The sequence below is a fragment of the Salvelinus alpinus genome, chromosome 22 (assembly GCF_045679555.1).
Source record: "Salvelinus alpinus chromosome 22, SLU_Salpinus.1, whole genome shotgun sequence".
NCBI classification, from domain to species: Eukaryota; Metazoa; Chordata; class Actinopteri; order Salmoniformes; family Salmonidae; genus Salvelinus; species Salvelinus alpinus.
In genome coordinates, this window is record NC_092107.1 from 17,638,377 (window position 1) to 17,665,510 (window position 27,134).

At 45.0% G+C, this 27,134-nt stretch overlaps 1 protein-coding gene and 1 long non-coding RNA gene across 2 annotated transcripts; both read left to right on the plus strand.

The window, feature by feature from the left end:
- The first annotated feature begins 3,446 nt into the window (after positions 1–3,446).
- Positions 3,447–4,608, plus strand: LOC139549151 (uncharacterized). The gene is made up of 2 exons (XR_011669840.1): positions 3,447–3,784; positions 4,538–4,608. It is a non-coding gene; the product is annotated as an uncharacterized lncRNA (long non-coding RNA).
- A 168-nt stretch (positions 4,609–4,776) lies between these two features.
- Positions 4,777–27,134, plus strand: LOC139549150 (uncharacterized). The gene is made up of 5 exons (XM_071359310.1): positions 4,777–6,067; positions 23,863–23,982; positions 24,166–24,302; positions 26,554–26,621; positions 26,752–27,134. Exons 1-5 carry the CDS (start codon positions 4,781–4,783, stop codon positions 26,802–26,804), a joined length of 1,665 nt encoding a protein of 554 aa, XP_071215411.1. The 5' UTR covers positions 4,777–4,780; the 3' UTR covers positions 26,805–27,134.

Genomic DNA, 27,134 nt, shown 5'->3' on the forward strand with positions numbered 1-27,134 from the left:
CATTGCTGACCTATACGAATCTATAACTGGGCTAATAACTTGTTAACTATCAAAGAATATCAACACCTGCAGCTCTGTGCTCTGATCTGAAAAGCTCATTCACTCATGATTGAAAGACCACTCAAGCTAGCTAGCTACTGCAGGACATCAACAAAGCAGACCAGAAACAGACACATTTTGGGAGAGGCGTTGTTCAGTGAGCAATTTACCTGTGTGAGGTTTCGCCCAGGAAACAAACAACTGATCACATTTTTTAAATCCCTTTGTCCTGTCCATGTAGATTGCCAGAGCGCACACTGGGCACAACATATGCAAATGTTGATGTTTCCGGAGAGGAAAACAGGGGGGGATAAAAAGCTACCAGCTCAAGAGGAAGAAATATCAAAGATGGGTTAATAATCTCAGGGATAAAGGCGGGGTTAGGCCGCAATGATACCCTATTGTTACCGGGTGCACATTGTGCACATAACGAGTGCACTGAGAGTGTGTAAATGTCATTTACACGCTTGGTGGAGGCCAATGCTAGTAATAGCGCGGCCTTAAATGAAAGCATCTTCAGCTCCACCTGATCCAGGGGCTAAAAGGCTGTTGGCATAGAGCATCCAAAACAATTGATAAATCCCATGACGGGGAAAGCTGTTTGGACACCGGATGCAAACGACGTGCACCCTTCATAAAATGGGCAACAAGGGGGTGTTGCCCCACTGTCGTGCTCCCAAAACCTACATGACAAGCCGAAATAGCTGCTAGATATACCTTAATAGTCAGAGCACTGGAATGGCACTGTCTGTGATTTAGTGCACCATTCCTCAAACACGTGTCATTTACAACTATAAAGGGATCTGGTGGATGAGGCTCTAGCACTCTGAATAGTCTAACTTACATTCTTTTAACCTCTCTGAACCACCCATCCCGGATCCGGGAACATTGTCATCAGAAACGCTGACTAGCATAGCCTGGCCTAGCGCCACAGGTAAATAATATAATATCATGAAATCACAAGTCCAATACAGCAAATGAAAGATAAACATCTTGTGAATCCAGCCAACATGTCCGATTTTTTAAATGTTTTACAGCGAAAACACAACATATATTTATGTTAGCTCACCACCATATCCAAAAAAACACAGCCATTTTTTCACAGCAACGATAGCTTTCACAAAACCCACAAATAGAGATAAAATTAATCACTAACCTTTGAACATCTTCATCAGATGACCGTCATATGACATCATGTTATACAATACATTTATGTTTTTTTCGATAATGTGCATATTTATAGCCACAAATCGTGGTTTTACATTGGCGCCATGTTCAGAAATGGCTCCAAAATAGCCAGAATAATTACAGAGAGCAACGTGAAATACAGAAATACTCATCATAAAACTTTGATGAAAGATACATGCTTTACATATAATTAAAGATACACTGGTTCTTAATGCAACCGCTGTGTTAGATTTAAAAAATAACTTTAGTAAAAAGCATCCCATGCAATAATCTGAGACGGCGCTCAGCCATTCTCCGCCATGTTGGAGTCAACAGAAATACGAAATTACATCATAAATATTCCCTTACCTTTGATGAACTTTCATGAGAATGCAGTGCCAGGAATCCTAGTTCCACAATAAATCGTTGTTTTGTTTTATAATGTCCATTACTTCTGTCGAATTAGCAACTTTGGCTAGCATGTGTAGTTCACGTGTCCATACAAATTTACGCTAATGACCGAAAACTTCAAAAAGTGATATTACAAGTCGAATAAACTGGTCAAACTCAGTTGAGAATCAATCTTCAGGATGTTTTTCTCATATATATCCAATAACGTCCCAAACGGAGCATTTCTTCATGTCTATATAACCCATGGCAGAGAAGGACATCACATGCCCAGTGTGCGTGACCAAGAACTGGCAATCTGCCTGACCAGTCACTCCAATGGCTCTAGCCATTGGCTCCCACATCAAGCTAGACGCTTCATTCCACGTTCTACTGCCTGTTGACATCTAGTGGAAGGCGTATATGAAGTGCATACAGATCCATAAATATAGGAGAATTGAATAGGCGATGACTTTCACAGCGACCCATTTCAGAATTTTCACTTCCTGTTTGGAAGTTTGCCTGCCATATGAGTTCTGTTTTACTCACAGATATAATTCAAACAGTTTTAGAAACTTCAGAGTGTTTTCTATCCAATTGTAATAATAATTTGCATATCATATGATCTTGGACAGAGTACGAGGCCGTTCAATTTGGGCACCAATTCATCCAAAAGTGAAAATGTCGCCCCCTATCCTAGAGAAGATATACCTTAGTGCCATTCCAGTGCTCTGACTATTGTCTGTGATTTAGTGCACCATTCCTCAAACACGTGCCATTTACAACTACAAAGGGATCTGGTGGATAAGGCTCTAGCACTCTGAATAGTCTAACTTACATTTTGGGGAAACACGACAGTGTTGAAGTTGAACCATTCACAGGCCAGGCCCAGAGTGCCAACCGTTCCGGGTGAGGATGGAAAATCTCCCCTCGTTCATGGCACTGTTGGTCCCGACGCAGGGGGAGGGGCCATGGTTGATTGCATAGTGGCCAATGTGGCGCTATTAGTATGAGAGATAGACCCCTTTCCTGCACCCTGGATAGGGTGGGGGAAATCAGCGCCAGTGGGGGAAATGCATACAGGAGGATGTGGCCACGTGCGCCAATGCATCCACTCCCATCGGTGTATCCCGAGTATTCTCTATTGATGCATAAAGATCCACTGCTGGAATGTCGAAGTGCATCCAAACCTGATTGACTACCTCTGGGTGGAGCTTCCACTCTCCGTATAGAGGGTTCCCCCTGGAAAGTAAATTTGCCCCCAGATTCAGTACTCCCGGTACATGAGTAGCTCTCAGTGACTGGAGATGCACACTGCTCTATATAATCAGTATGTGTGCCAGTGTGTATAAGTGAGGGTATTGCAGTCCCCCTTGTCTGTTTATGTAAGCCACAACAGTGGTATTGTCTGTTCTGACTAGAACTATTATCAAGGGAGGCCAAACGCTTGCTGGCATCAATCAATCAAATGCTACAGCGACAACATGTCATACTCTTTTGCTCCAGGCAGCATCAGATACAGTACATGGGCTACACATACTGAGACAGGGGGTCGCTGTTTCCCTCACTCAGATGATTCCTCCGGGAATTGGTGTTAAATTATGAAAACACAAAGAGGAAAGAGAGATTATTTTATCATTTTTATTGGACAAATATTTGGGGAAGCCTGCCTTCCATTGTCATCCATGAATACACTCCACTGTTTCCCTTATATTTTAGATCCTAATATTACACTTTATGAACCCACAACATATTGAAGATGACCTTATAAATAGTCTTAACACATGCGTGGAATGTATTTTGTTTCTGTAGCAGTTTGGTGTCACATGACTTGTTCATGAGCACGTGTAATTGACAGGGTCGTTCATGGACAGGAGAGGGAGAGCGAGGCAGGAGAGATAGAGAGAGAGATGCTAGTGGGAGTTACCAGCGGAGGATCGGCGGGGGAATGGAGCGTACTTTTTGTTGATTGAGGGGAACCTACCGTGCCTCCCGCGGCAGAAGCGGTAGTTCCCTCCCCAGGACAAGCATCAGTTTCCAATTTTAACCCCGGGTGGTGGACATATATGGATATTTATAGGTTAAACAAAGAAATGTGTCTAGAACATCACCAAGACAATCCCGGAAATAACAGACGTACCCTCAGCCGGTCACGTAGGCTACGTTACTGGAAGCTTTGCGTTACTGATAGGTAAGTGTACAATCAGATGACAGATAGAGGGCTATATTTTTCACGGGATACTATTATTACATGCACGTTGTTGAATTGATTTCCGAATCATAGCTAAACTCACTCCAAAATAATCCAATATAGGCTATCTGTATTTTTGGAAGGAACGCAAACACGTGTAGGCTATATGTCTTAAGTTATTGGCTATGCATGCAGGCTATACACTAAGTAATGTGAATGCATAGCAAGGTAGAGTGGCACGCGTTCTATAGATTAGCTGCTCTGACAGTGTGTTTACCCCCTCATCGTGAAGTGGGGAATTATTATAACCGATATCAATATTATGACTTTAATGTGTTGTTATTGCCTGAAATATATTGTCATAAATATATTTTAGGATTGAACTGCTGTAACAAATCAATTACTATTTAACTACCCGGGTCACTATAGCCCCATGTCGGAATAGAATATATTATTAGAATATAATAAAACATATTTAAAGCAATGTAGGCCTATTTCAAGTTTGTCAGTAAATGTAGGCGACGCTACATAAGATATTAGGCCTACGGTTAAATTTGTCTACAAAGTGTAGGGTCCCTTACAGGTTTCTTAATTTATGGAATATGAATGGTCTAGGCCTGGTGGGAAAATTAGGCTGATTTATGTTTAGCTTGAGTATTTTGTCCCAAGCATGTGAGGCTATGCGATTAGCCTACATATTATAGGCTATAACGGTAATCGCAGTCAAGTAATTATTGTATCATTTTGTTTTAGAAACATTTCAAGCTTCTGAATACCAGAAAACATTTCAATAGAAGACAAATGTGAAACCATTTAAAGAAAAATCATGAATGAAAGAAAAACGGTGGCAAGGAGACTTTTTAATATGAAACTTTCCAAAGCTGTGGCTTTGCAGCCTCGGCAGTTGTGCTGCACTCTCGCTCTCGCACGGTGGCTCCCGTAAAAAATGAGGCGAGGACGTGGGCTACGTGCGCATCCAGCACTAGACGAGATGAAATGGAGCGCTTGGAACACACGAACCTTTTAAATCCAAGCTCTTCCCACGAACACAACAGTTTTCCAGCTGCCGGCGAGAGAGTAACAAACGGTGAACACATATTTGGAGCTGCCGAGTTTCAACCTTTCCAACCCAACATGGGACTTAATGGACTAAACGGCTACTGCCAGGGCATAGCGCCGGTTGGGAGCGCCACGGCCGCGGAATTACTGTCTGGTCTGGCTTCAAAAACAAGCACTTCCAGCATCACGGTTTTAAAGAAACAGACGAATACTCGGCTGCCGTTCTATAACGGTGGGATTGTGTCTCCATCCGCAACCATCGAGGGCAACCACAGTGGGGTTTTGGCGCAAAGTCCCAACGGTTACCCTCCGAAAGTGAAAGGGGTGGGGGAGACACCCAATGGCCTTGCGCAACCCCTCGGCAGCAGAGCACGCCTCGTGGAGAATGGGGACAGAACACAACATGAGAAAAGCATTCTTCTGGTGAAGAGGCCCAATGGTGACCCACAGGTCAAACAGCTGCACCATCGGAAACGGAGAGGTGAGGAGAACCGGGACATGGGTTGTGAGACTCCCAAAGGCTGTGCCTTATCGGTGGGTTCAGGTTTAGGTACTCTAGGTATGATGGCCTATGGACCAGGTGAGTCGATAACCCCGGACTGCAAACGGAGACGAGTGTCGGAGAGCGAAGTTCACAAAGCGGAGCCTTCCAAACCCGGCAAGGCTGTCCTCCCTCTTGCTGCCAACGGCGACAGCAGCATCAACAATAACCATAGCAACCACAACCACTGCACCACCCCTCACCCCTCTTTGCCCGACCCTCACAACAACAAGCTGCACCACAATGTACACAAGTTGACGCTGCTGGGCCCCGGGGTTGTTCCAGGCCAGATGTCCCCGGTGGAGGCCAACAGCATCCGGTCTCTACCGTTACCGGCCGGGGCGGGCTGGTCGGCGGAGAGTATTGCCCAGCAGTACATCGTGCCCTGTCTGACTTCCTATGGTATCTGTGTGAAGGACAGTTTCCTGGGGCCACGGCTGGGTGAGTCGGTGCTAGGCGAGGTGGAGAGTCTGAACCGCAGCGGGAAGTTCCGGGGGGGTCAGCTGGTCAGCCAGAGGAGCATCCCCTCACGGAATATCCGTGGAGACCAGATCGCCTGGGTGGAGGGGCACGAGCCGGGGTGCGAGGGCATCGCCATGCTGATGGCACACATCGACGAGGCCGTGATGCACAGCGCTGCCAACGGGCAGCTGGGGGACTGTGTCATCAATGGACGCACCAAGGTGAGAGAACTGGGAGGGTGGGGGAGGACCGAGGGGCAGGGTAGCAGGTAGAGGCGGTGGGTTTGAGGACAGGAAGGGATGGCGTCATCAATTGGAGCACCAAGATGAGGGGAGATGTGGGACGAGAAGCTGGGGAAGAGAGAAATACAGAGAATTTTGGAAGGGAACAGGGTGAGCTGGGGACTCAATGTCATCAATGGCCATATCATGCTGAGAGGAGGATGAGGGGTGAGAAGGAGGAGAGACTGAAATAGAAAGGATTAGTACCAATGTCAACGTTTTATATAATTCTACGCCATAGATAGGGGGGATTAGCTGCGGTGTCCCATTTTGATGACATCATCAATTGTGATCCTGAACTGGCACTATCATATCACTGATAAAGGGTGGGTATGTAATCCTGTCTGTTCTCCTCCCTGTCTGATTCAATGTGATAGGGCCACACCCTCAGGTAAGTGGGGCCATAGCTGTCCTATATGCCCCTGACTTCTCCCATGCCAGTGTATGCCCCTATTGTCATGCCACTGTTTATGCCAATGTTCTCATACCACTGGCAGCAAGTCAACCTTCTGGAGCTATCTGGTCTGAGATCGGTGTTTCACTAGCTTTGAAGACCGCTCTTTCAATCTCTCACCCATACGCAAACAAGCCATTCTTGTGGCTGGTTTGGTGAGGGTGTGTGTGTTTGATTGGTTGGTGTCTGTTTGGATGGCTGTGTATATGTTTGATTGTTTGCCTGCCTAGCCTACTGTAGGCTACTTTTGTATGGCTATGTACGTATGCGCTTGTTTGGATCGTTTTTGTCTTTGTGTGTTTGAGATTATGAATGTATGAACGAGTGGTTATTTTTAACCATCCTTAGCATAGCGTAAAACGTTTATTACAAGCTTAGACAATGGCCAGACATGACCGACAGGTTTGGGTTCAAATTGAAGTCACTCAATTCAGGAAGTTAAAAAAGTGTGTGTGTGTATGTATGTATGTATGTATGTATATATATATTTCTTTTTTAATTAATAGTTTCTCTTTTTCAGTTTATTAAGAATTCACTGAAAAGCCCTGTTCAATTATTTAATTGGAATTTCAGTTGACTTCCTGAATAGACTGACTTTCATTCGATTACCAAAGAGCAGTAGTTGGCTGCAGTGCTGTAAAGCTGTCAGTGAGCTCGCTCAGTGACGCAGGTCTGGATATTTGAGCCAGGTCCTACGTCTGTCTTTACGTAGTATGTCACAGTCCTACGTCTGTCTCACCCAATCTCACTGCATTCTCCCAGGTTTCCACCCCACCCTGACCCAGTTTCTCAGCCCACCCATCCCTCTCCCAATGCAGGGTTCAGACCTATCTAGTCCTTGGTTCAACTAGACTAGAGCATGGTTTGAGTCCTGCATAAGCCGCAGTACATACACTGAATATAACCCTATGTGTTCACTGTAAGTCACTTTGATATAATCTGCTAACTAGTGACTGTGTTACATTAACATATTATCTCAGTTGTTCACTACTGCACCATGACCCCAGGGGCTGGATCTTATCAGTGGTGTTAGCCATTGCAGGACTGTCTAGACTTTGTTACGCCACATTTACTCAAAGAGCTTGAAGTGAAATATTTCCAGTCGATAAAGTAGTGGTAGTTGTGATAGAATGGTAGAGGGCGTAGCAGTAATAGTTGTGGTAGTTGTAGCCTTAATAGAATTAGTGGTAGTAGCTATAATGTAGGGTACTACATGTAATAGTAGTAATAGTTCAGGTAGTTGTAGCCTCACTAGTGGTAGTAGTTGGGCAATTCCATCGTAACGGAATTACGCTGAGACTCACATTTTTTTTCACTTTAAAATGTATACCAAACAAAAAACATTGATTTCAAAGTTGAACAAACCATAGAACTCTATGCACAAGGACTACTTTGAACAATTTCACACACAGTTTCACAAAAACACATTACATGAAGAACTGTGTGGATACAAAGTTTGGTAACCGAACAAAACTGAGATTTTATCAAGCTTTGCATCGGCACAAATTTTTCAGTAAATGTTTTTATTTATTTGTGTGAATTGTTCAAAGCAGTCGTTGTGCTTTGAAATCAATGTTTGTTTTTTGTTTGGCATACATTTTAAAGTTAAACAATCTCAGCGTATTTCCATTACAGTGGAATTGCCCAGTTGTAGTGTAGGGTGGTAGTCATAGTGGTAGCTTTAGAAGTAGTAGTAACTGTAGTGTAGGGTAGTAGTAACTGTAGTGTAGGGTAGTAGTCATAGTGGTAGCTTTAGAAGTAGTAGTAACTGTAAGGTAGGGTAGTAGTAACTGTAGTGTAGGGTAGTAGTAACTGTAGTGTAGGGTAGTAGTCATAGTGGTAGCTTTAGAAGTAGTAGTAACTGTAGTGTAGGGTAGTAGTAACTGTAGTGTAGGGTAGTAGTAACTGTAAGGTAGGGTAGTAGTAATTGTAAGGTAGGGTGGTAGTAACTGTAGTGTAGGGTGGTAGTCATAGTTGTAGCTTTAGATGTAGTAGTAACTGTAAGGTAGGGTAGTAGTAATTGTAAGGTAGGGTGGTAGTAACTGTAGTGTAGGGTGGTAGTAATAATTGTAGCTTTAGAAGTAGTAGTAACTGTAAGGTAGGGTAGTAGTAACTGTAGTGTAGGGTGGTAGTAATAATTGTAGCTTTAGAAGTAGTAGTAACTGTAAGGTTGGGTAGTAGTAACTGTAGTGTAGGGTAGTAGTAACTGTAGTGTAGGGTGGTAGTAATAATTGTAGCTTTAGAAGTAGTAGTAATTGTAAGGTCGGGTAGTAGTAACTGTAGTGTAGGGTGGTAGTAATAATTGTAGCTTTAGAAGTAGTAGTAACTGTAAGGTAGGGTAGTAGTAACTGTAGTGTAGGGTGGTAGTCATAGTTGTAGCTTTAGAAGTAGTAGTAACTGTAAGGTAGGGTAGTAGTAATTGTAAGGTAGGGTGGTAGTAACTGTAGTGTAGGGTGGTAGTAATAATTGTAGCTTTAGAAGTAGTAGTAACTGTAAGGTAGGGTAGTAGTAATTGTAAGGTCGGGTAGTAGTAACTGTAGTGTAGGGTGGTAGTAATAATTGTAGCTTTAGAAGTAGTAGTAACTGTAAGGTAGGGTAGTAGTAACTGTAGTGTAGGGTAGTAGTAACTGTAGTGTAGGGTGGTAGTAATAATTGTGGCTTTAGAAGTAGTAGTAATTGTAAGGTCGGGTAGTAGTAACTGTAGTGTAGGGTAGTAGTAATAGTTGTAGCTTTAGAAGTAGTAGTAACTGTAAGGTAGGGTAGTAGTAACTGTAGTGTAGGGTAGTAGTAACTGTAGTGTAGGGTGGTAGTAATAATTGTAGCTTTAGAAGTAGTAGTAACTGTAAGGTAGGGTAGTAGTAATTGTAAGGTCGGGTAGTAGTAACTGTAGTGTAGGGTGGTAGTAATAATTGTAGCTTTAGAAGTAGTAGTAACTGTACGGTAGGGTAGTAGTAACTGTAGTGTAGGGTAGTAGTAACTGTAGTGTAGGGTGGTAGTAATAATTGTAGATTTAGAAGTAGTAGTAACTGTAAGGTAGGGTGGTAGTCATAGTGGTACTGCAATACTTGTGGATTTAGCCTAGCGTGTGAGTGGGGCACCAGTTCCAGGGTTAACCGTGTGTGTGCAGTAGAGATGTGAGGGGTAGCAGCAGTACCAGTGTTCAGTGGGTCAGAGCTGTCAGAATACATTTGGGATCTACACCTCTCGTGGGGTGCAGTGTGTGCGTGTCTGTGTACACTACATTATCAAACCGCGTCTGTGCGGTGACCCCGTCGGAGTAGTAGAGATACACCTTGCCCCCACAGTGACATACGTTCTGTAATACCCAGACACCATGTGTTTGAACAGAGTCGTCACTCTCCCAGTCATCAGCCCTTTGCTCCTCTGTCATGGAACTGACTATTCTTCTTCCAGGTCAAAGGTTATGCTTACTCTGGTCCATGAGTGTGGCAGGCAGGCAGCTGATGTTAAATGGGTTAGTTGAGCCACAAGCCAATGTCCCTGCTCATATGTTCCATCACAACTCCCCTACTCTTGCCTTGGCATACTGTGCCATCTTGAACGGAAAGAATGTCCTTGCTGTGTGTTATGTAGTTAGGTGGAAGTGGATAGAACAGTAGCAGTGAGTCACAGATCAAGGTATGAATTGAGGGGGTGGAAGTGGGCGAGGCAAAGATTAGAATAACAGAAAGGGAGGGAGGAGTTCGGCTAATTTACAAGGTCATTGCGCCAGCAGTTCTCTGCTCTTTAATCTTTCTTCTTCTTTTTTTTTTAAGGTGCAATATGCCATTTCCTTGTTGCAGAAATTCTACTAGTTTGCCTAATTTCAGTTTGTGACAAAACAAGCAATATATAGTGTAGAGCATCATTGTACCATCTAAACTGCTGTGAAATATATTTTCAATAACCAAAAATATTGTATTTTCAGCTGTTTGAAGTAGAACGTAAAAGACGCAAAAACGAAACTTAAGAAAGGGAAGCATAGAAATGGTGCACATAGAACAGATCTACCGCTTCTTGGACTTGCTTTCAATGAGAATGACAGATCTATAATGCACATTTCTATGTGAATTTAGTCAGGTCTCCCAAAAAGTTACATATTGTAGCTTTTAATACTTTTTATTTATTGGTTTTTAAATCGCAACAGAATCACAACAAAAGCTATATACATTTACCCCCAACCTGAAACTTTCTTTCGTTTTCCTATGTCGATCTGTACGTAGCTCCGATCTGTATTAGCCTACTGTCTATATGGCTCAGTAAGTACTGTCCCCCACTATTGTTTCTCTCTAGTGTTATGTGTCTATTCTTTCATTTTGTCCTTCTTTCTCATTGTTCCCTTTTTTTTTTTTCTCTCTCTTTCGGTCCTCTCTCCCTCTCCCACTCCCTTTCTCCTGCGTCTTATCAGCCCCTCTCTAGCTTCTCTGCCAAACTATTTCCCCTCCGTTTCCTTGGTAACAGGGCCATACAGAGCGTAGCACTGCAGTGTGTGTGTGTGTGTGTGTGTGTGTGTGTGTGTGTGTGTGTGTGTGTGCCCAGAATAATGCCACCATAGCACCAGCTGGAGCTCAACCCAATGCACGCTCAGCAAACACACACCAGCTCCAGCTCCATCCAAGCGCAGCAGCGACAATATATCACAAGAAAAGGCGCAGAGAAGGAGTGGTAGAGAAGGAGTGGTAGAGGGAGATGGGGAGAGAGAGAGATGGGTAGAGAGAGAGATGGGTAGAGAGAGAGATGGGTAGAGAGGGAGATGGGTAGAGAGAGATGGGTAGAGAGAGAGATGGGTAGAGAGAGAGATGGGTAGAGAGAGAGATGGGTAGAGAGAGAGATGGGTAGAGAGAGAGATGGGTAGAGAGAGAGATGGGTAGAGAGAGAGAGATGGGTAGAGAGAGAGAGATGGGGAGAGAGAGAGATGGGTAGAGAGAGAGATGGGTAGAGAGAGAGATGGGTAGAGAGAGAGATGGGTAGAGAGGGAGATGGGTAGAGAGAGAGATGGGTAGAGAGGGAGATGGGTAGAGAGGGAGATGGGGAGAGAGAGAGATGGGTAGAGAGAGAGAGATGGGGAGAGAGAGAGATGGGTAGAGAGAGAGATGGGTAGAGAGAGAGATGGGTAGAGAGAGAGATGGGTAGAGAGAGAGATGGGTAGAGAGAGAGATGGGAGAGAGAGAGATGGGAGAGAGAGAGATGGGGAGAGAGAGAGATGGGTAGAGAGAGATGGGTAGAGAGAGAGATGGGGAGAGAGAGAGATGGGTAGAGAAGGAGATGGGTAGAGAAGGAGATGGGGAGAGAGAGAGATGGGGAGAGAGAGAGATGGGTAGAGAAGGAGATGGGGAGAGAGAGAGATGGGGAGAGTGAGATGGGGAGAAAGAGAGAGATGGGTAGAGAGAGATGGGTAGAGAGAGAGATGGGTAGAGAGAGAGTAGTAGATGAAGAGAAGAGTGGATGAGAGAAGGAAGAAGAAGATATCTTATGTAGGGAGAGATGGATGTTATTTCGAAGGAGTGAGATGAGAGGTGGTCAAGAGGGATAGACAGCGCGCGATGCAGCAGAGCCAGCCGTATCCTAATGAGTGTCTGGTGCAGCGTGCCCTCAGATGCCCCTCCCAGAGAGCCAGCCGCGCTGCTGCACACAGGATCAGCCAGGGAGATGCTAGCAACTAGCATTTAGCCTAGCGCACACACGATCCAGTACCAAGCTAGCTGCTAAGACAAAGAGATATGTAAAACAAACGATGAGAGCTTTATATAGGCTTAAAGGTACTCACTTCCTATCCTTACCCATTCAGTTTACAGAAGCCTGAATGATAATGTAACCATTGCACTCGAATGCAAAACGGTTTTAAAGATGAGCATTTACTTTTCTCTGGGTGACCTCCTAGGGGATTTTAGTGCTTGTTGTTTGTCCTGGGAGAGTAGGCTCTGGAAGAGCATGGTTCTTGTGATCTCATCTTGTTTTGGAGATTTGTACAAGCAGGGGTTGATGACTCATACTGACTCTGAGAGCAGTCCGGACTGCGGTTCGGTGTCCTATGCCAAACAGTCACACATCTCTACTTACTGTATGAACACATGCCCACTCGCCTTTCAAGTGATTCTCACATACGGAGAGCACTTCCCAAGTGCAGTCCATCTTGGGTTTGAAATCCAGTGTGTCACTATTTGTGTCTCAGTGCGAGCGTGTTCTAGTGTGTGACTGCCTGTGTGTTTACGTTGTGTTTGTTTGCGTGTGTGTGGTCTCAGATTATGCTGACAGTAGACTGGGTTGGTTGCGTATGCGTTTGCATATAGAGTCACACTGGTGGGTAGTGTGACATTGTGATTTACAGAGCAGGGGAGAAAATGAAATAGAGTGTACATAGTGTAAATTACCGCTTTGTCAGGTTATTGGAAATGGGGGAGCACACGCACGCGCGCGCGCGCACGCACGCACGCACGCACGCACGCACGCACGCACGCACGCACGCACGCACGCACACACGCACGCACGCACGCACACACACACACACACCCTCAGCCCTGTGGTTAGTGTGACTCAAGCAAGATGGGGTCCATCACCAGGCATGACTCATCAAGGCTGACCAGCTTTTTCTGCTAGATACCTGACCTCATTAACAAGTACACACTCAGCCGCAGCGGCGGGAAAGTGATAGGAGTTGATTTCAGTATGGAAACTGTGAGAAGATGGATATGCGATTAGAGAGGTGAAGAGAAAGATGGAAAAATAATGGGATTTAATGGTTGAATATCTAATAAAGTTTATTTCACTAGAAATAAACCTGTAACAATACACTCCTATTTTTCCTATTTGCTTCCAATAATTTACAGACGGTCATGGCGTGTTACTTCATCTTACTTATGTCAGTGTCAGCTCAGCTGGTTAGTCAGGCCTGAGACTTACTGCAGGTCCACAGAGAGCCATAGAACCCAATGTGCCTGTATCGATCCCTGGACAGGCGCCGTCTGTCCTTAGCTCAGCCTTACTGACTCATCCAGAAATACACAGGCTAGCTGAGCACACAGAGTTCGCCTCAGTCCGACCCATTTGTCACTGTCTGATCGGCACAGAATTTGCCATCACAGCACAGAACAGCTCACATCAGCCCAGTCCAGTATAACCCACACAGGCCCACTACAGCTAAGCTCAGCCTGGCAAATCCCCAGCCCAGTATACACCTACCTATCCCAGTGCTAGCTAGTTCGCCTAGCACTACCCTGATGCTCTCCCCTCTCCCCTGTCTGTCTGTGTGTCTGTCTCATCAGGATCAGGCCGTGTATTTGTTCAGCCTTATCTCCCTCCTGCCTCTGTCCTCCATGCCCCTTATCTGCTAGCAGTATGCTATGCTATGCCAGCGTGCTCGGCCCTTTTTATTTTTCTTCTTTCCATGAACAGCCTGTTCTCTCTCTCTCTGGCCTTCATCTTGGCAGGCAGGCATGCGGGCAGAGACAGGAGGCAGCGCTATTAGGGCATTAATGCTGGTGCCAGCGGTGCCCATTAGATTGGCACGGAGGCACAGAGAGATTTGAAGAGAGATTGAAGAAGGCTGATCTGATTGCGACACGTCGGGTCATGCCGTTTGAATGAGATCGGGGGCTGGGAGCAACAGGGGAGGAGAGCGACTGGGATGCCGTTGTACGGTCACGGTGTTTGTGACACTCATATGCCGGTTTGGCTGACTCTCACAGTTCTGGTTGACTACTGGCTTAGATCTCTACTCGCGCTGGTTTGGACTGTCTCATGTCTATATGAACGCTGGTGTACAAGAACTTGGTTTTTTCAGCTGTGTGTGTGTTTGTACACGCGTGTGCATATACATTTACATTTACGTCATTTAGCAGACGCTCTTATCCAGAGCGACTTACAAATTGGTGCATTCACCTTATGATATCCAGTGGAACAACCACTTTACAATAGTGCATCTAACTCTTTTAAGGGGGGGGGGTTAGAAGGATTACTTTATCCTATCCTAGGTATTCCTTAAAGAGGTGGGGTTTCAGGTGTCTCCGGAAGGTGGTGATTGACTCCGCTGACCTGGCGTCGTGAGGGAGTTTGTTCCACCATTGGGGTGCCAGAGCAGCGAACAGTTTTGACTGGGCTGAGCGGGAACTGTACTTCCTCAGAGGTAGGGAGGCGAGCAGGCCAGAGGTGGATGAACGCAGTGCCCTTGTTTGGGTGTAGGGCCTGATCAGAGCCTGAAGGTACGGAGGTGCCGTTCCCCTCACAGCTCCGTAGGCAAGCACCATGGTCTTGTAGCGGATGCGAGCTTCAACTGGAAGCCAGTGGAGAGAGCGGAGGAGCGGGGTGACGTGAGAGAACTTGGGAAAGTTGAACACCAGACGGGCTGCGGCGTTCTGGATGAGTTGTAGGGGTTTAATGGCACAGGCAGGGAGCCCAGCCAACAGCGAGTTGCAGTAATCTAGACTGGAGATGACAAGTGCCTGGATTAGGACCTGCGCCGCTTCCTGCGTGAGGCAGGGTCGTACTCTGCGAATGTTGTAGAGCATGAACCTACAGGAACGGGTCACTGCCTTGATGTTAGTTGAGAACGACAGGGTGTTGTCCAGGATCACGCCAAGGTTCTTAGCACTCTGGGAGGAGGACACAATGGAGTTGTCAACCGTGATGGCGAGATCATGGAACGAGACTGCTCTTTTCTGTGTAGCATATCCTCCAGGCTAGGGCTGTGCTGTGGCACGGTACATGTTAATTGTGGTTAAGTATGCAACAGTTGCACGTGCTCTCAGGCCCAAAAAATGTGCACTTATAAAATACTACATGCATACATGCAGTGGGCTGCAATCTTCAACATCATGGTCAGTGCAAGCGTCAAACATCTATTGGCTGTATATCTACCGCTAAGCGTCAAACATCTATTGGCTGTATATCTACCGCTAAGCGTCAAACATCTATTGGCTGTATATCTACCGCTAAGCGTCAAACATCTATTGGCTGTATATCTACCGCTAAGCGTCAAACATCTATTGGCTGTATATCTACCGCTAAGCATCAAACATCTATTGGCTGTATATCTACCGCTAAGCGTCAAACATCTATTGGCTGTATATCTACCGCTAAGCATCAAACATCTATTGGCTGTATATCTACCGCTAAGCGTCAAACATCTATTGGCTGTATATCTACCTCTATAGTGCTTTTCTCATTTGTTTCCGTTGACATTTTTGTGAGGGTAATGAGTGCGGTTAGGGGATGCGAGGTTAGAGGATGCGACTATTAGCGACTAAAACATTCTGGAAGCCCGCTGGAAGCGCCTGACAACATATAAATGTTCACCAGCATTTCTCTGTGCCCTGACACGGATTGCTTAGCAACAGAGCAGAGTGAATTGAGACTGTGATTTCCATCTCAATCCCAGATAAAGAGCTCTTCCATAGTGAGTCAGGATCAACGCAAATGCCTTAGGCCATTCTTTCCCACAATGCAACACCACCACCCATGGTGCTGATGACATCATATTTCCCAGAAGCAGCCTGACCCTGTCGTGAACAACCCCCCCCATCTGTCAAAACACAATACATAACATTAGAGCAGCCAGATGTATTTTGAGTGTTCTTAAAAAACTACTGTACTGATTATACTGTATATGTTCACTAGCCAATCCTTTAATCAAGTCTTACTTACAGTCCATGTCCTGTGTGTTATACACCACAATGTTATCAGTTGAATTATGTAGCCACGTTTAACAGTCCCAGTACAGTAAATCACATCGGGATTACTGTAATGTCTGTCCTCTACACACTGACTCCTGGAGGGACTTCAGACGAGCTCTGTCCTGGCTGTGTGTGTGTGGTACTTGTTGGTGGGTAGAGACCAGCGGGTTGGGGCTGGAGTCAGAGGTTAATGAACACACACAGCATGTGAGCGTCGCGCGGTAATGAGGCGAGACGATGGTGGCCGGCAGGCTGGCCAGAGAGTCACACAGGCAGAAGGGAACACTTGTACTTTGGCTTGTATCACTCTTTCATAATGAGACTGAGCCAGATTATGGTTTGACTACAGATGGGCGTATTTGGGTGTCATTTTGGTATCCTGTGACTGTTCACTATGTCGGATATGATTATTGAGGTGTGTATTTGACACAGCTGCTTTGCGCCACGGTATGCAAAAAGCTGACTGTCACTGTAATGGATTCAGTGGATTTGAACATGAAGGACTTTGTCGTCACTTTGTACTGAAGCTTCTGGGCTTGACAGTTCTGGAGTGACACTGAATGATACTGTCTTCTCTCCCTGCTCGCTCCTCATTCCTTGCTGATAACGGAGCCAATATTTGTCTAACTGAGCCTAGCTGGAGTGAAGGAGGAAGTCAGCCCTCTGCTCTTCACCAGTGTTTACTCTTCCCCCTTGTACTCTGTGATGGGCTGGGAGAGGGGAGGAGAGAGAAAGGAGAAGGAGCAATGGAGGGACAGAGGAGAGGGAAGGTAAAGACAGAGAGAAAAGGAGAAATAATGACATAATTATTAAGAGAAGGGAAGACCAGGTGAGAGAGAGAACAAAGGGAGGCAGAGAGAAAAGGCAGTGGAAGAGTGAGAAAAGAGAGGCAGAGTAAAACAAAAGGGAGAAAAGGTTCTTGTTCGGAGTCGGTGAAGGGATGAGGTGTACTGTACTCTCCAGGGTCCTGATCTGTATCGTGATAAAGTATCCGTGCCCTGACAGAACACACCGTCAACCGGGACCCTGATGGCTTTCTTTCTCACATTCCTGTTCTCACACACACACACCAAACCTGACCCAAACAACCTCCCCAGCAGAGATACAAAGGCTAGGGGCCCGATTCCGACTCGAGTTAAGCGTGAGTAAATGGAACGTAATTCCATTTTGAGGCACTTCTCCATGCATATTCGGACCTTGAACGTAAGCATGAGAATAGCGTGCTATTCGTTTTGGGTGGAGATGGACTAAATTAAGGTGTGGCGGAGGTGTGTCTACAGATACGCCATTTCCTGACCTTGATTTAATTCCCTAATAATTACACAACCTTTACGAGCGAGGAAACCAAGAATAACGTCTAGCGAACCTACCGGTTCCAAGTGGAAACCTACTTCATTTTTTTCAGATTGGTTTTATTTCTATCTCCATGCACTGTAATGTACAACTATAAGAGCTACTGATAAGAGCTAGGTAAATGAGTAATCCATTTGGATAAGGGAATTGTAAATATAAATGACACTTGTTTTGGTTATATTTTAACTTGTAATCACCGGAGACAAATGTGAAACCAGTCGTATGGCAGAAAACTGAAATTATGAAATGCTGTGCCAATATGCAGAATTTAAATTGTATGGCCTTTTAATTTTCAGGGATGGGCACTCTCGAATATCTTATTTATAGGCTACCCCGACTTTCTCTGTTTACCATTTCTGTCATGTTAAATATTACCCACTATCAGTATCGACCGTCAGTAGGCCTAATAATAACACATATTCAAATCCCAATTTACTGTTAGTTCCATTCAGTTGGTCTAGCCTACATTATCATTCCATTTAATTACATTGTTTAGTTTACCTTAGTTTGCTTCCTCTGCAAAATGACGGCCAAGTGGTTGACTTGGGGGCAGTTCCACAGACACAGATTAAGACTAGTCTTGGACTAAAAAGCAAGCTCAATGGGTAATCTTTTGAAAATGCTTTTTATTTCAGTATTAGGCTTAATCTGTGTCTGGGAAACCACCCCTTGGTGTTCTAGAGGTGTTGGATCAGAGCCTTTGTGACACAGTATTATTATTAGGATTAGTATTGAACAAGGTCATGCGTCATGTGTGTTCACCATGTGTGGTGTTGGATCTAGACGTGCTAATATGGCTAGGTTTACACAGGCAGCCCAATTCTGATATTTTTTTCCAATAATGAGTCTTTTGACCAATCACATCAGATCTTTTTCAGTGCTGATCTGTTTGGTCAAAATGAAAAAAAAGTTCCGAATTGGGCAGCCTGTGTAAACCCGGCCTATGTGATATGTGGTGTTAGCTTTTCGCATAGTTGCGTGCAGCGAAGGAATGTGTACTCCCAGCCCGTTCAGAAACACACATCCCTAGAGAAGCACATGGACTAGTCTTTAACACAGCCTTGCCTAGCAGGGGAAATGCCAGCCAGAGGCCATTGTTTCTCTACTGATACTCAAGGGACTGTCTCCAGTCCAGTCCAGTACAGGTGAGGTTGAAACATTAGCTGAGAAGTTACATGCTCACGGTCCTGTCCTCCACAGGACCAGCTAGTTAGTGTTTGAGTAACGTCTTGAAGACGATAACCCATTTCTTTCTCCGTAATAAAGTTCTTAGAACAGTCCAAGTTCATATTAATGTGTGACCCGTACTGTATGCATGCGGGTTAGAATTGGAGTGGTCCTACACAGTGTTTAAGACACCGAGAAATCATTGGGACACGGACTGTCTCTATACAGAACCATGGGACTGTGAGTGAGTACAGTAACCTATATGGTGCCCTATGGAGTGGAATTTCATCCCTACGAACACCAGTGAAGGGGTTAAGTAACCGAACACACAGCAGAGCCATACCACATCTACTGCTCACCGCCTAAAGCCTCTTACCTGACTGGTGGATAAAGGGTTCGGCCCACTGATGATATGGTACAGGCTCAGTGGAATGGGAGTGGCGACATGGCTGCCATACCCGGCCATTATGGCTTAAAGGCACAGCGTCTAGTTTCACAGCGCAGACTGAGTGTGCATGCTTCACTCTTCACACTATTAAAATGGGCCATGGCACAAAACCCTTACTACAGAACCGCCGTCACGTTAGTAGCCAAACGAAACCCTACCCCTCGTAGTCCTACAATTACAGGTTAAATGGAAGCCCTAACGTTGGTTACAGGGAGGCCCTTACTCTATCACCTTGCTTAACTCACACAGTGCTCTCTCAGAACCCATATATAGGGTAAACCGTGCTCAGTCCCTGGTGAGAAGGATGGAAGTTTCCCAGCTCCCAAGGCCAGGCCAGGCCAGGCTGTTTCCCTGCCACCCTAGCTCCCAATGCGGGGGTGTTCCAGTTGCCTCAGGGGGAGGGAGGGAGTGTCTGGGTTGTGTTTTTATAACACGTCTTAAAGGGGAACTGCACCTGCTGATTTGGCCACTTTTTTTCTCTCTTGTTCCTCAAGAAATGCTGGCGGCCATGATGGAAGCCAAACATGGTGTGGGTCCTTGCCACCACCAAGACGCACCATAGAGTACCACAGTATGAGTCATAATACCCTTAAAACCTAGCGGTCAAAATAGGTGAATGGTTCCAATCGTTTTTCCACCATTTTCCCATAGGAGATTTTAGAAACACTTAAAATAAGGGCTGTGTTTTGTGTAGGCTTACCCTGGCGTGACAATTTGATAACCGTGCAGATCTCTCTCAGACAAGGTGACTTAAAAATATGGTCGGCAGTATTTACCCCCCCAAAAAATGTAACGCTAATTAGCTGCTAATGTGGCTATCATAAAGAACTACAAATGCCATGATGATTTGGATGAGACTGCTGAATTGTGGCAAAGGTAAGAATCTCTGGATTAACTATCTAATGTTAGTTAAATGTAGTCATTAATAAATTGGCAACATTTCTTTAAATGAACAATTGTTTGAACTGTCTTGTGCAAGTTTTAAATGGACACAATACCTGTTAGCAAAGGTGTCAGCTAGAGATGACGTGGAGGAGCTTGCAGGGATTTGTAGTGTTGCATGATGTCTACTTTGATGCTAATTAGCATTTTCAAATCTGAGAGTAAATAGAGCCAGATATACTGATAAAAGTCACCTTGTCCGAGAGAGATTTACACGGTTATCAAAACGTCACACCAGGGTAAACCTAGACAAAACACAGCCCCCTTATTTTAAGTGTTTCTAAAATCCCCTATGGGAAAAATGAATGGTGGAAAAACAATTAGAACCATTTCCCTGTTTGACAGTTAGGTTTCCAGGGCTTCTGAATCAAGTGCACCTACCGCCAACAGCGCAACACCAATAAATGAAAAGGGAGCGCAAGCCTTTATTGTTGTTAGCTTTCATAAAGAAATGTTTGAAGATCGACGGGTCGATTGCAATCGACCGGTTTGTAACCACTGATGTAGAATAAAACAACCCTCTACATAATACCATAGAAGTAGTGTTCTGCTAATATAACAATGTGCACCTTTCATTGTCATTCCCAGCCGATACAGATACTGGTGGTGGTAATGGGGCTACCTTGGCAAATATATCAGAGTGGTCATATCTTCCTGTGTGGTTTCCCAGTATACAACGAGTTTCCTGATCCTGGTGTAGAATACATAGGGTTTCTCCCTCCCCATATTGACTGATTCAATTCAATCATTTAAAAAAAGACGAGACATCATTCCGAGACATCAGTATCAAGCCCATCTGTCCGTCATCGCATCATCTTGCAAGTTTCCATGTGCTGGCACCATACATGTTTCTGTGAAACACATACACACATAGTCACTGTTCAGTTATACCTCAGGATGGCATGTCCTTTTCACTGGAGTCGAGGGAGACTGGCAAGGGTACTTGTGTCGCATTACACACTTTTATTCTGAGGTCTTGCCTGACAAGCTGTAAAAATAGCATGTGAACAGTGAATAAAATTGTTTTTGGCGGTCGCTAAACCATTGCAATCACATTGCTGGATATGTTACGATACCGACCTTTGCTCCTTCTGGTAGGTCACGGAATCCATTCATCACCAGGGAATCAGTCTGGCACCCAACTGTGCACTTTGTCTATCAGAAAAACAGGGTCAACGAATGTCATCATCCCTCAATTCTAAACATTCTGGAAGCTAATTCTAAGCTTTACATATGTAGACTGGGTGCAGATTGGAGTAGATTCAGTCCGGTGACGCCGTTACACTATGTAACCAACTGTGACATGTTTTCCTATGGCCCTGGGTTGGTTTAAGTTTGTTGCTGTTAGTTAGTACACTTTTGTAGTCATACATGAGTTAGCTAGTTAATACGACCATAGCTGCATCCAATATTAATTTGTGCCCTAGACATGGGTTGCACATCAGAGGCTAATGTGACTGTAGTCTAAATTACACTAACAGAGTGGCATGGAAATACGATGGCTTTACTAAAGTAGGCAAATAATTGTTTGGGAACCATTTTGCCATAAGATGTCGTCAAATTTACTTTAGAGAGATGGCAATGTCGCCATTACTGTTAGAAAAGTTTGTCAAAAAATAGCTAGCTAGCAATGTTAACGTTAGCTTGTTAAATAGCGGGACACCTGTCAACAACATCCGGTGAAATTGGAGGGCGCGCAATTCAAATAAATAATCGTAATATTAAACATTCATGAACATACAAGTATCTTATATCATTTAAAAGCTTAAATTATTGTTAATATAACTGCGTTGTCCAATTTACAATCGGCTTTACAGCGAAAGCATACCATGCGATTGTTTGAGGATGGCGCCCCACAACATTTTTCCCACCAGCACAGGCTTCATAAAATCACAAATAGCAATTAAAGAAATCACTTACTTTTGAAAATCTTCCTCTGTTTGCAATCCCAAAGGTCCCAGCTACAGCATGAAGGGTCGTTTTGTTAGATAAAATCCTTCTTTATATCCCAAAAGGTCTGTTTAGTTGGCGCCATCGATTTCAGTAATCCACTCGTTCAACATGCAGACAAAGGAGTCCAAAAAGCTACCACTGAACTTTGTTCAAACAAGTCAAACTACGTTTCTATTTAATCCTCAGGTACTCTAAAATGTAAATAAACTATAATATTTTCATACGGAAAGAAGTATGTTCAATAGAAAAGTAAAATTAGTAAGCGCGTGTCCTCTTCACCGCGCACCAACAGACTGATTTTGAACCGGGAGTCTTTGTACAAAAACTCAAAATTCTTGCTCGTTTCTGAAGAAACAAGCCTGAAACAATGAACAAAGACTGACATCTAGTGGAAGCCATAGCAATTGCAATCTGGGAGTTGGAATTACAGAGATTTCCATTATAAGAGCCTGGGAGCTCAAAAAAAAAAATCTGGTAGGTTTTTCTTTGGAATTTCGCCTGCCATATCAATTATGTTATAGTCTCAGTCATTATTTTAACATTTCTAGAAACTTAAGTTTTCTATCCAATGCTACCAATTATATGCATATGCTGGCTTCTGGGCCTGAGTAACAGGCAGTTTACTTTGGGCACGTCAGTCAGGCGGAAATTCAGGAAAATAGACCCAAGTTTTTTTTAAATATGGTGGTCCCCTCAATCTTACCTCATCTGGCTAAAGTTACAGTATTCAGCATCTAAAGTCAATCTGGCGACATCACAATCATGATGATCGCAATCATGATGTCATCGTGTTTCCAAGCCAAATCTGAATTGTATTGAGGTATGCTAACATTAGCTAGATAGCAAGCTATGCTAGTGATAATGGTGATAATGATTATCAAAATATACAAAACCAGAAGTCTATTGTCTAGCTACCAGTATACTCACCACCACTGGGGACCAACGAACTCCCACCTATTCTGCATGATATAGGGTCCTTTGGCAGGGCATGCAAACCATAGTTGTTGGCTGTGCATCCTGCTGGAAGCATGCATTCCATGGTCAATCTGTATAGGGTTTTTCAGTGTCAAAAGGGTGTGATCCTTTGAACGCATTGGTTGGGGGTGATGAAACAACCAAGCCCCATTCAATAAAGGGAAGCGAAGTGGGTGGAGGGGAAATTTTAACGTGGAGCTTGGCATAATTGTAATCCAAACCCAACCTTCATTTACGCATAACGCACTGAGGTTCCAAACTCCGTTTTAGACGAGACTGACTTTGACCAAAATTATCATATTTACACTTTTTAGTCAATTTTGACACTAGAATAAATGTTTCTGACTCATATCGATGCTGTTTTCAAAGGGATTAGTTGTTTTTTAGGGGCAGTCACTCTTTTAAAGGCAGTCTGGAGAAGTGTGTGTCCCCCTTTTCTCCCCAATTTTGGGGAGCCAACCGCACCAATGTGTCAGAGGAAACACGGTTCAACTGGCGACCGGGATCAGCCTGCAGGCACCCGGCTCGCCACAAGGAGTCGCTAGAGCACAATGAGTCAAGTAAAGCCCCCCCCGGCCAAACCCTGCCCTAACCCGGACGACGCTGGGACAATTGTGTGCCGTCCTATGGGCCTCCCGGCCACGGCCAGTTGTGGCACAGCCCGGGAATGAACCCAGGTCTTGCACTGCAATGTAGTGCCTTTGACCGCTGCGCTACTCGCGAGGCCCATGTTCTTACTGTAACCGACTATAACATCCCCATCTTCTCTCCTCAGGCTATGGTGGCCTGTTACCCAGGTAACGGCACAGGGTACATCCGTCACGTGGACAACCCTAACGGTGACGGCCGCTGCATCACCTGCATTTACTATCTCAACAAGAACTGGGATGTCAAGGTACAATGGAACATTGAGTCTCATACATCTAATCTACTATACTTTACAGTCCCACCAGGTTTTCCCTGTCAGCCATGGGTTTCGAACTGGCAACCCTCTGGCTACTCACCTGCCTCTCTAACCTCAAGGCTATGGATAAGGCACTGTGCATCTAACATGACACCTATTTGTGTGTGTGGTCAGGTTCAAGGAGGTCTGCTGCAGATCTATCCAGAGGGGAAGAGTGTGGTGGCCAACATAGAACCGCTGTTTGACCGTCTGCTCATCTTCTGGTCCGACCGCAGGAACCCACATGAGGTTAAGCCAGCCTACGCTACACGGTGAGTGACCACACACACACACGCACACACACACACACACACACGGGAAAGGCTATACGGACACGCTTGGTGCACAAATTGATGTATGTCGCGCAGCTGAGAGTCGAGTGGAGACTAACAGATTTTTTTGTCAGTTCAGTCATTCATCCTGATGAGCCCTTCCCAGGTAGCTAATTTATGCTTGTGGCTAGAAAGTTCAGTGAGAATTTGAAACTTGTCTGTCGAAGTTGGGACTAGGGAGAGTGTTCAGAATCATTCCGTTTTTAAATGAGTATAATTTTATTTTAATTTTTTACTAAAATGCCGTGGTTGTAATTTTTGGGTGAAAACCATGCTTTCTTTAGCTGTCATCCTGGCCTGATATTAGCTACACTATCTAGATACTTCCCTGCTCGCCAAGAGGGCCCCTTGGTGTTGTCGTGTTGCCGGCATGCGGCACAAACTCTCCCCGTTGAGCAGTAACGTTAGACTGTATCATGTTGACACCCAGGTGGTTGCTACCACATGCAGTATTGCGTATTTTTTTCCTGTGTAGGCTGCTATCCTACTCAAAATAAAGTGGGATGGAACAAATTGGCTACATTAACTCCCGCCAGCGGCGTGATACGGCTGCCTGGTGGGAAGCAACTACACAGCACCTGATACAATACCGTTGCACCTGCTTGTCGTCACGTTAGCTAATTGGCATGTCACGGTGACATCCAGATGGTGACCAATACTACAAAGTTATTTCTCCCTCGCATATCTAAATAAACATCTCTTTCTTTTACCTGTTTGAACTAGCACCGTGCTACTTTTGTTGCCAGGATAACCTAGCTAGCTGGGAAGGGCTCATCGGGATAACTGGCTGAACCAAATCTACTCCACTCTCAGCTGCGTGACATACGTCATCTATTTGGGCACCAGGCGTACCCGTATGGCCTCTCCCCACACACACACACACACACACTGGGACACTGGGGTCAGAGAAGTGATACCGTATGTACACTTACAAAGTTACTGCATGCTCACTGAGACGCAATGTATTCAATCTCACACACACACAAATGTCCCATAGGTATTGTATACTCAAACATAGATTTACTATGTACTAAGGCACACAAAGTCATTCCCAGAGAGGTATTTGGATGACTCCCACTGCTTTCAGTTCCCTGAAAGTGTGCCACATGGTTTGACCATAACCACATCCACTCAAACCCCCACCCCCCCCCCCCACCGCACTTCCTCTCTCTGCCGAGCCGTTACAACCTCTAACCCACTTTATCGCCTTCACACACAGTACAGTATCTGTTCACTAAAGGCTCGTAATGGTGTTGGGGAAGCTTTTACCTGCTCTGTTAAAGGGATACTTCAGAGTCAGATGAATGGATACCATTCGTATGTCTCTGCATCCAGCATGAAGGAAGTTAGAGGTAGTTTCGCGAGTCAATGATAACTAGCGTTAGTGCAATGACTGGAAGTCTATGGTATCTACTAGCATGCGCTAACACTCATTAGCAAATTCCTTCAAACTGCACGCAGACAACATCTAAATGGTATCCGGGAGTTAATCTGACTCTGGGGAAGTAGATAAAGGGCTTCATTGCCAAAATCCCGACGTATCCCTTTAACAGATTATAGATCCACTCTCATGTTGATGATCCACTGTTGAGAGAAGTATGAACTCAGCCAGAGCCTATTCAGACTCCTGCCTGATGTTGTGATCATGCACATGATTTTTTTTCATACACATACTGAATGCTGCAACGCAGTAGTCAGAAGTACGCCACAAACATTTGACACGTGATTGGCCTGATTCTAGTTCATTAGTTAGTCCTCTCCTCTCTGTCTGACAGCTGGGGGGTGAGGTGGGGCTCAGGACAGGAAGAACGTATTTCCTGACTGGGATTGGGGTCAGGGGTGGAGGGAGGGAGGGCGGTTCAGTTGCAGCTCTCGTGCTTGAGGGAGAGAGACAGGAATAAACAACACAACCCCACTGAGAAGCCCCACAGGAGAGGCAATGACCCTGACTTAACCCTCCACGGACCAAAACCAGCTCAGACTTAACCCTCCACGGACCAAAACCAGCTCAGACTTAACCCTCCACGGACCAAAACCAGCTCAGACTTAACCCTCCAATTGACCGTATATAGCACAGACTTAACCTTCTCCTATTCTGTCCTATGCTGTACTATACTGTGCTGAATTAGTCTGTACTTGCTTGTGAGCTGAGAATCTCTGTTGTCAGTCTGATCAGATCTGTGTGTTACAGCTATGCCATCACTGTCTGGTACTTTGATGCCAAGGAGAGGGCCGAGGCCAGAGAGAAGTACAGATTGGGTGAGTTACAGTTCTGAATGTCTGACTTACATGTAATAGCGTGCATGAAACGGTTTATGCACTTTGTACAGTACATTTTTCAAAAAGTGTTTTTGACTCTTGGCTCCACTGCCATTTCTTGTGTCCATAGCAACCGGACAGAAAGGTGTTCAAGTGCCCGTCACTCAGAACAACAAAACCTAAATCTTGTTCAATCCCCCCCCCCCCCCCGAGTGCTTTTTGGATGTGTATGTGCCTACCCTGCCTGCTTTTGGAAATCTTATTCTGACACTGTTAACTATCAGGCCCCGCCAGTCATCTGAAACAGCTCTTTATTGGTTGAGAGGAGATACGGCAGCATCTGATTGGGATGTTGAGGGAAAGAGGGCGGAGATAGAACACAGTGGACTCAGTTGGCGAATGGAGCGAGGCAGGGTCAGACTGACTCAGGTGGCAAAAGGGCCAAAGAGGATGAAGATGACTCCTCTTCATCAGATAAGTAAAAAATGCATTAAAGACAACAAACAGAATGGA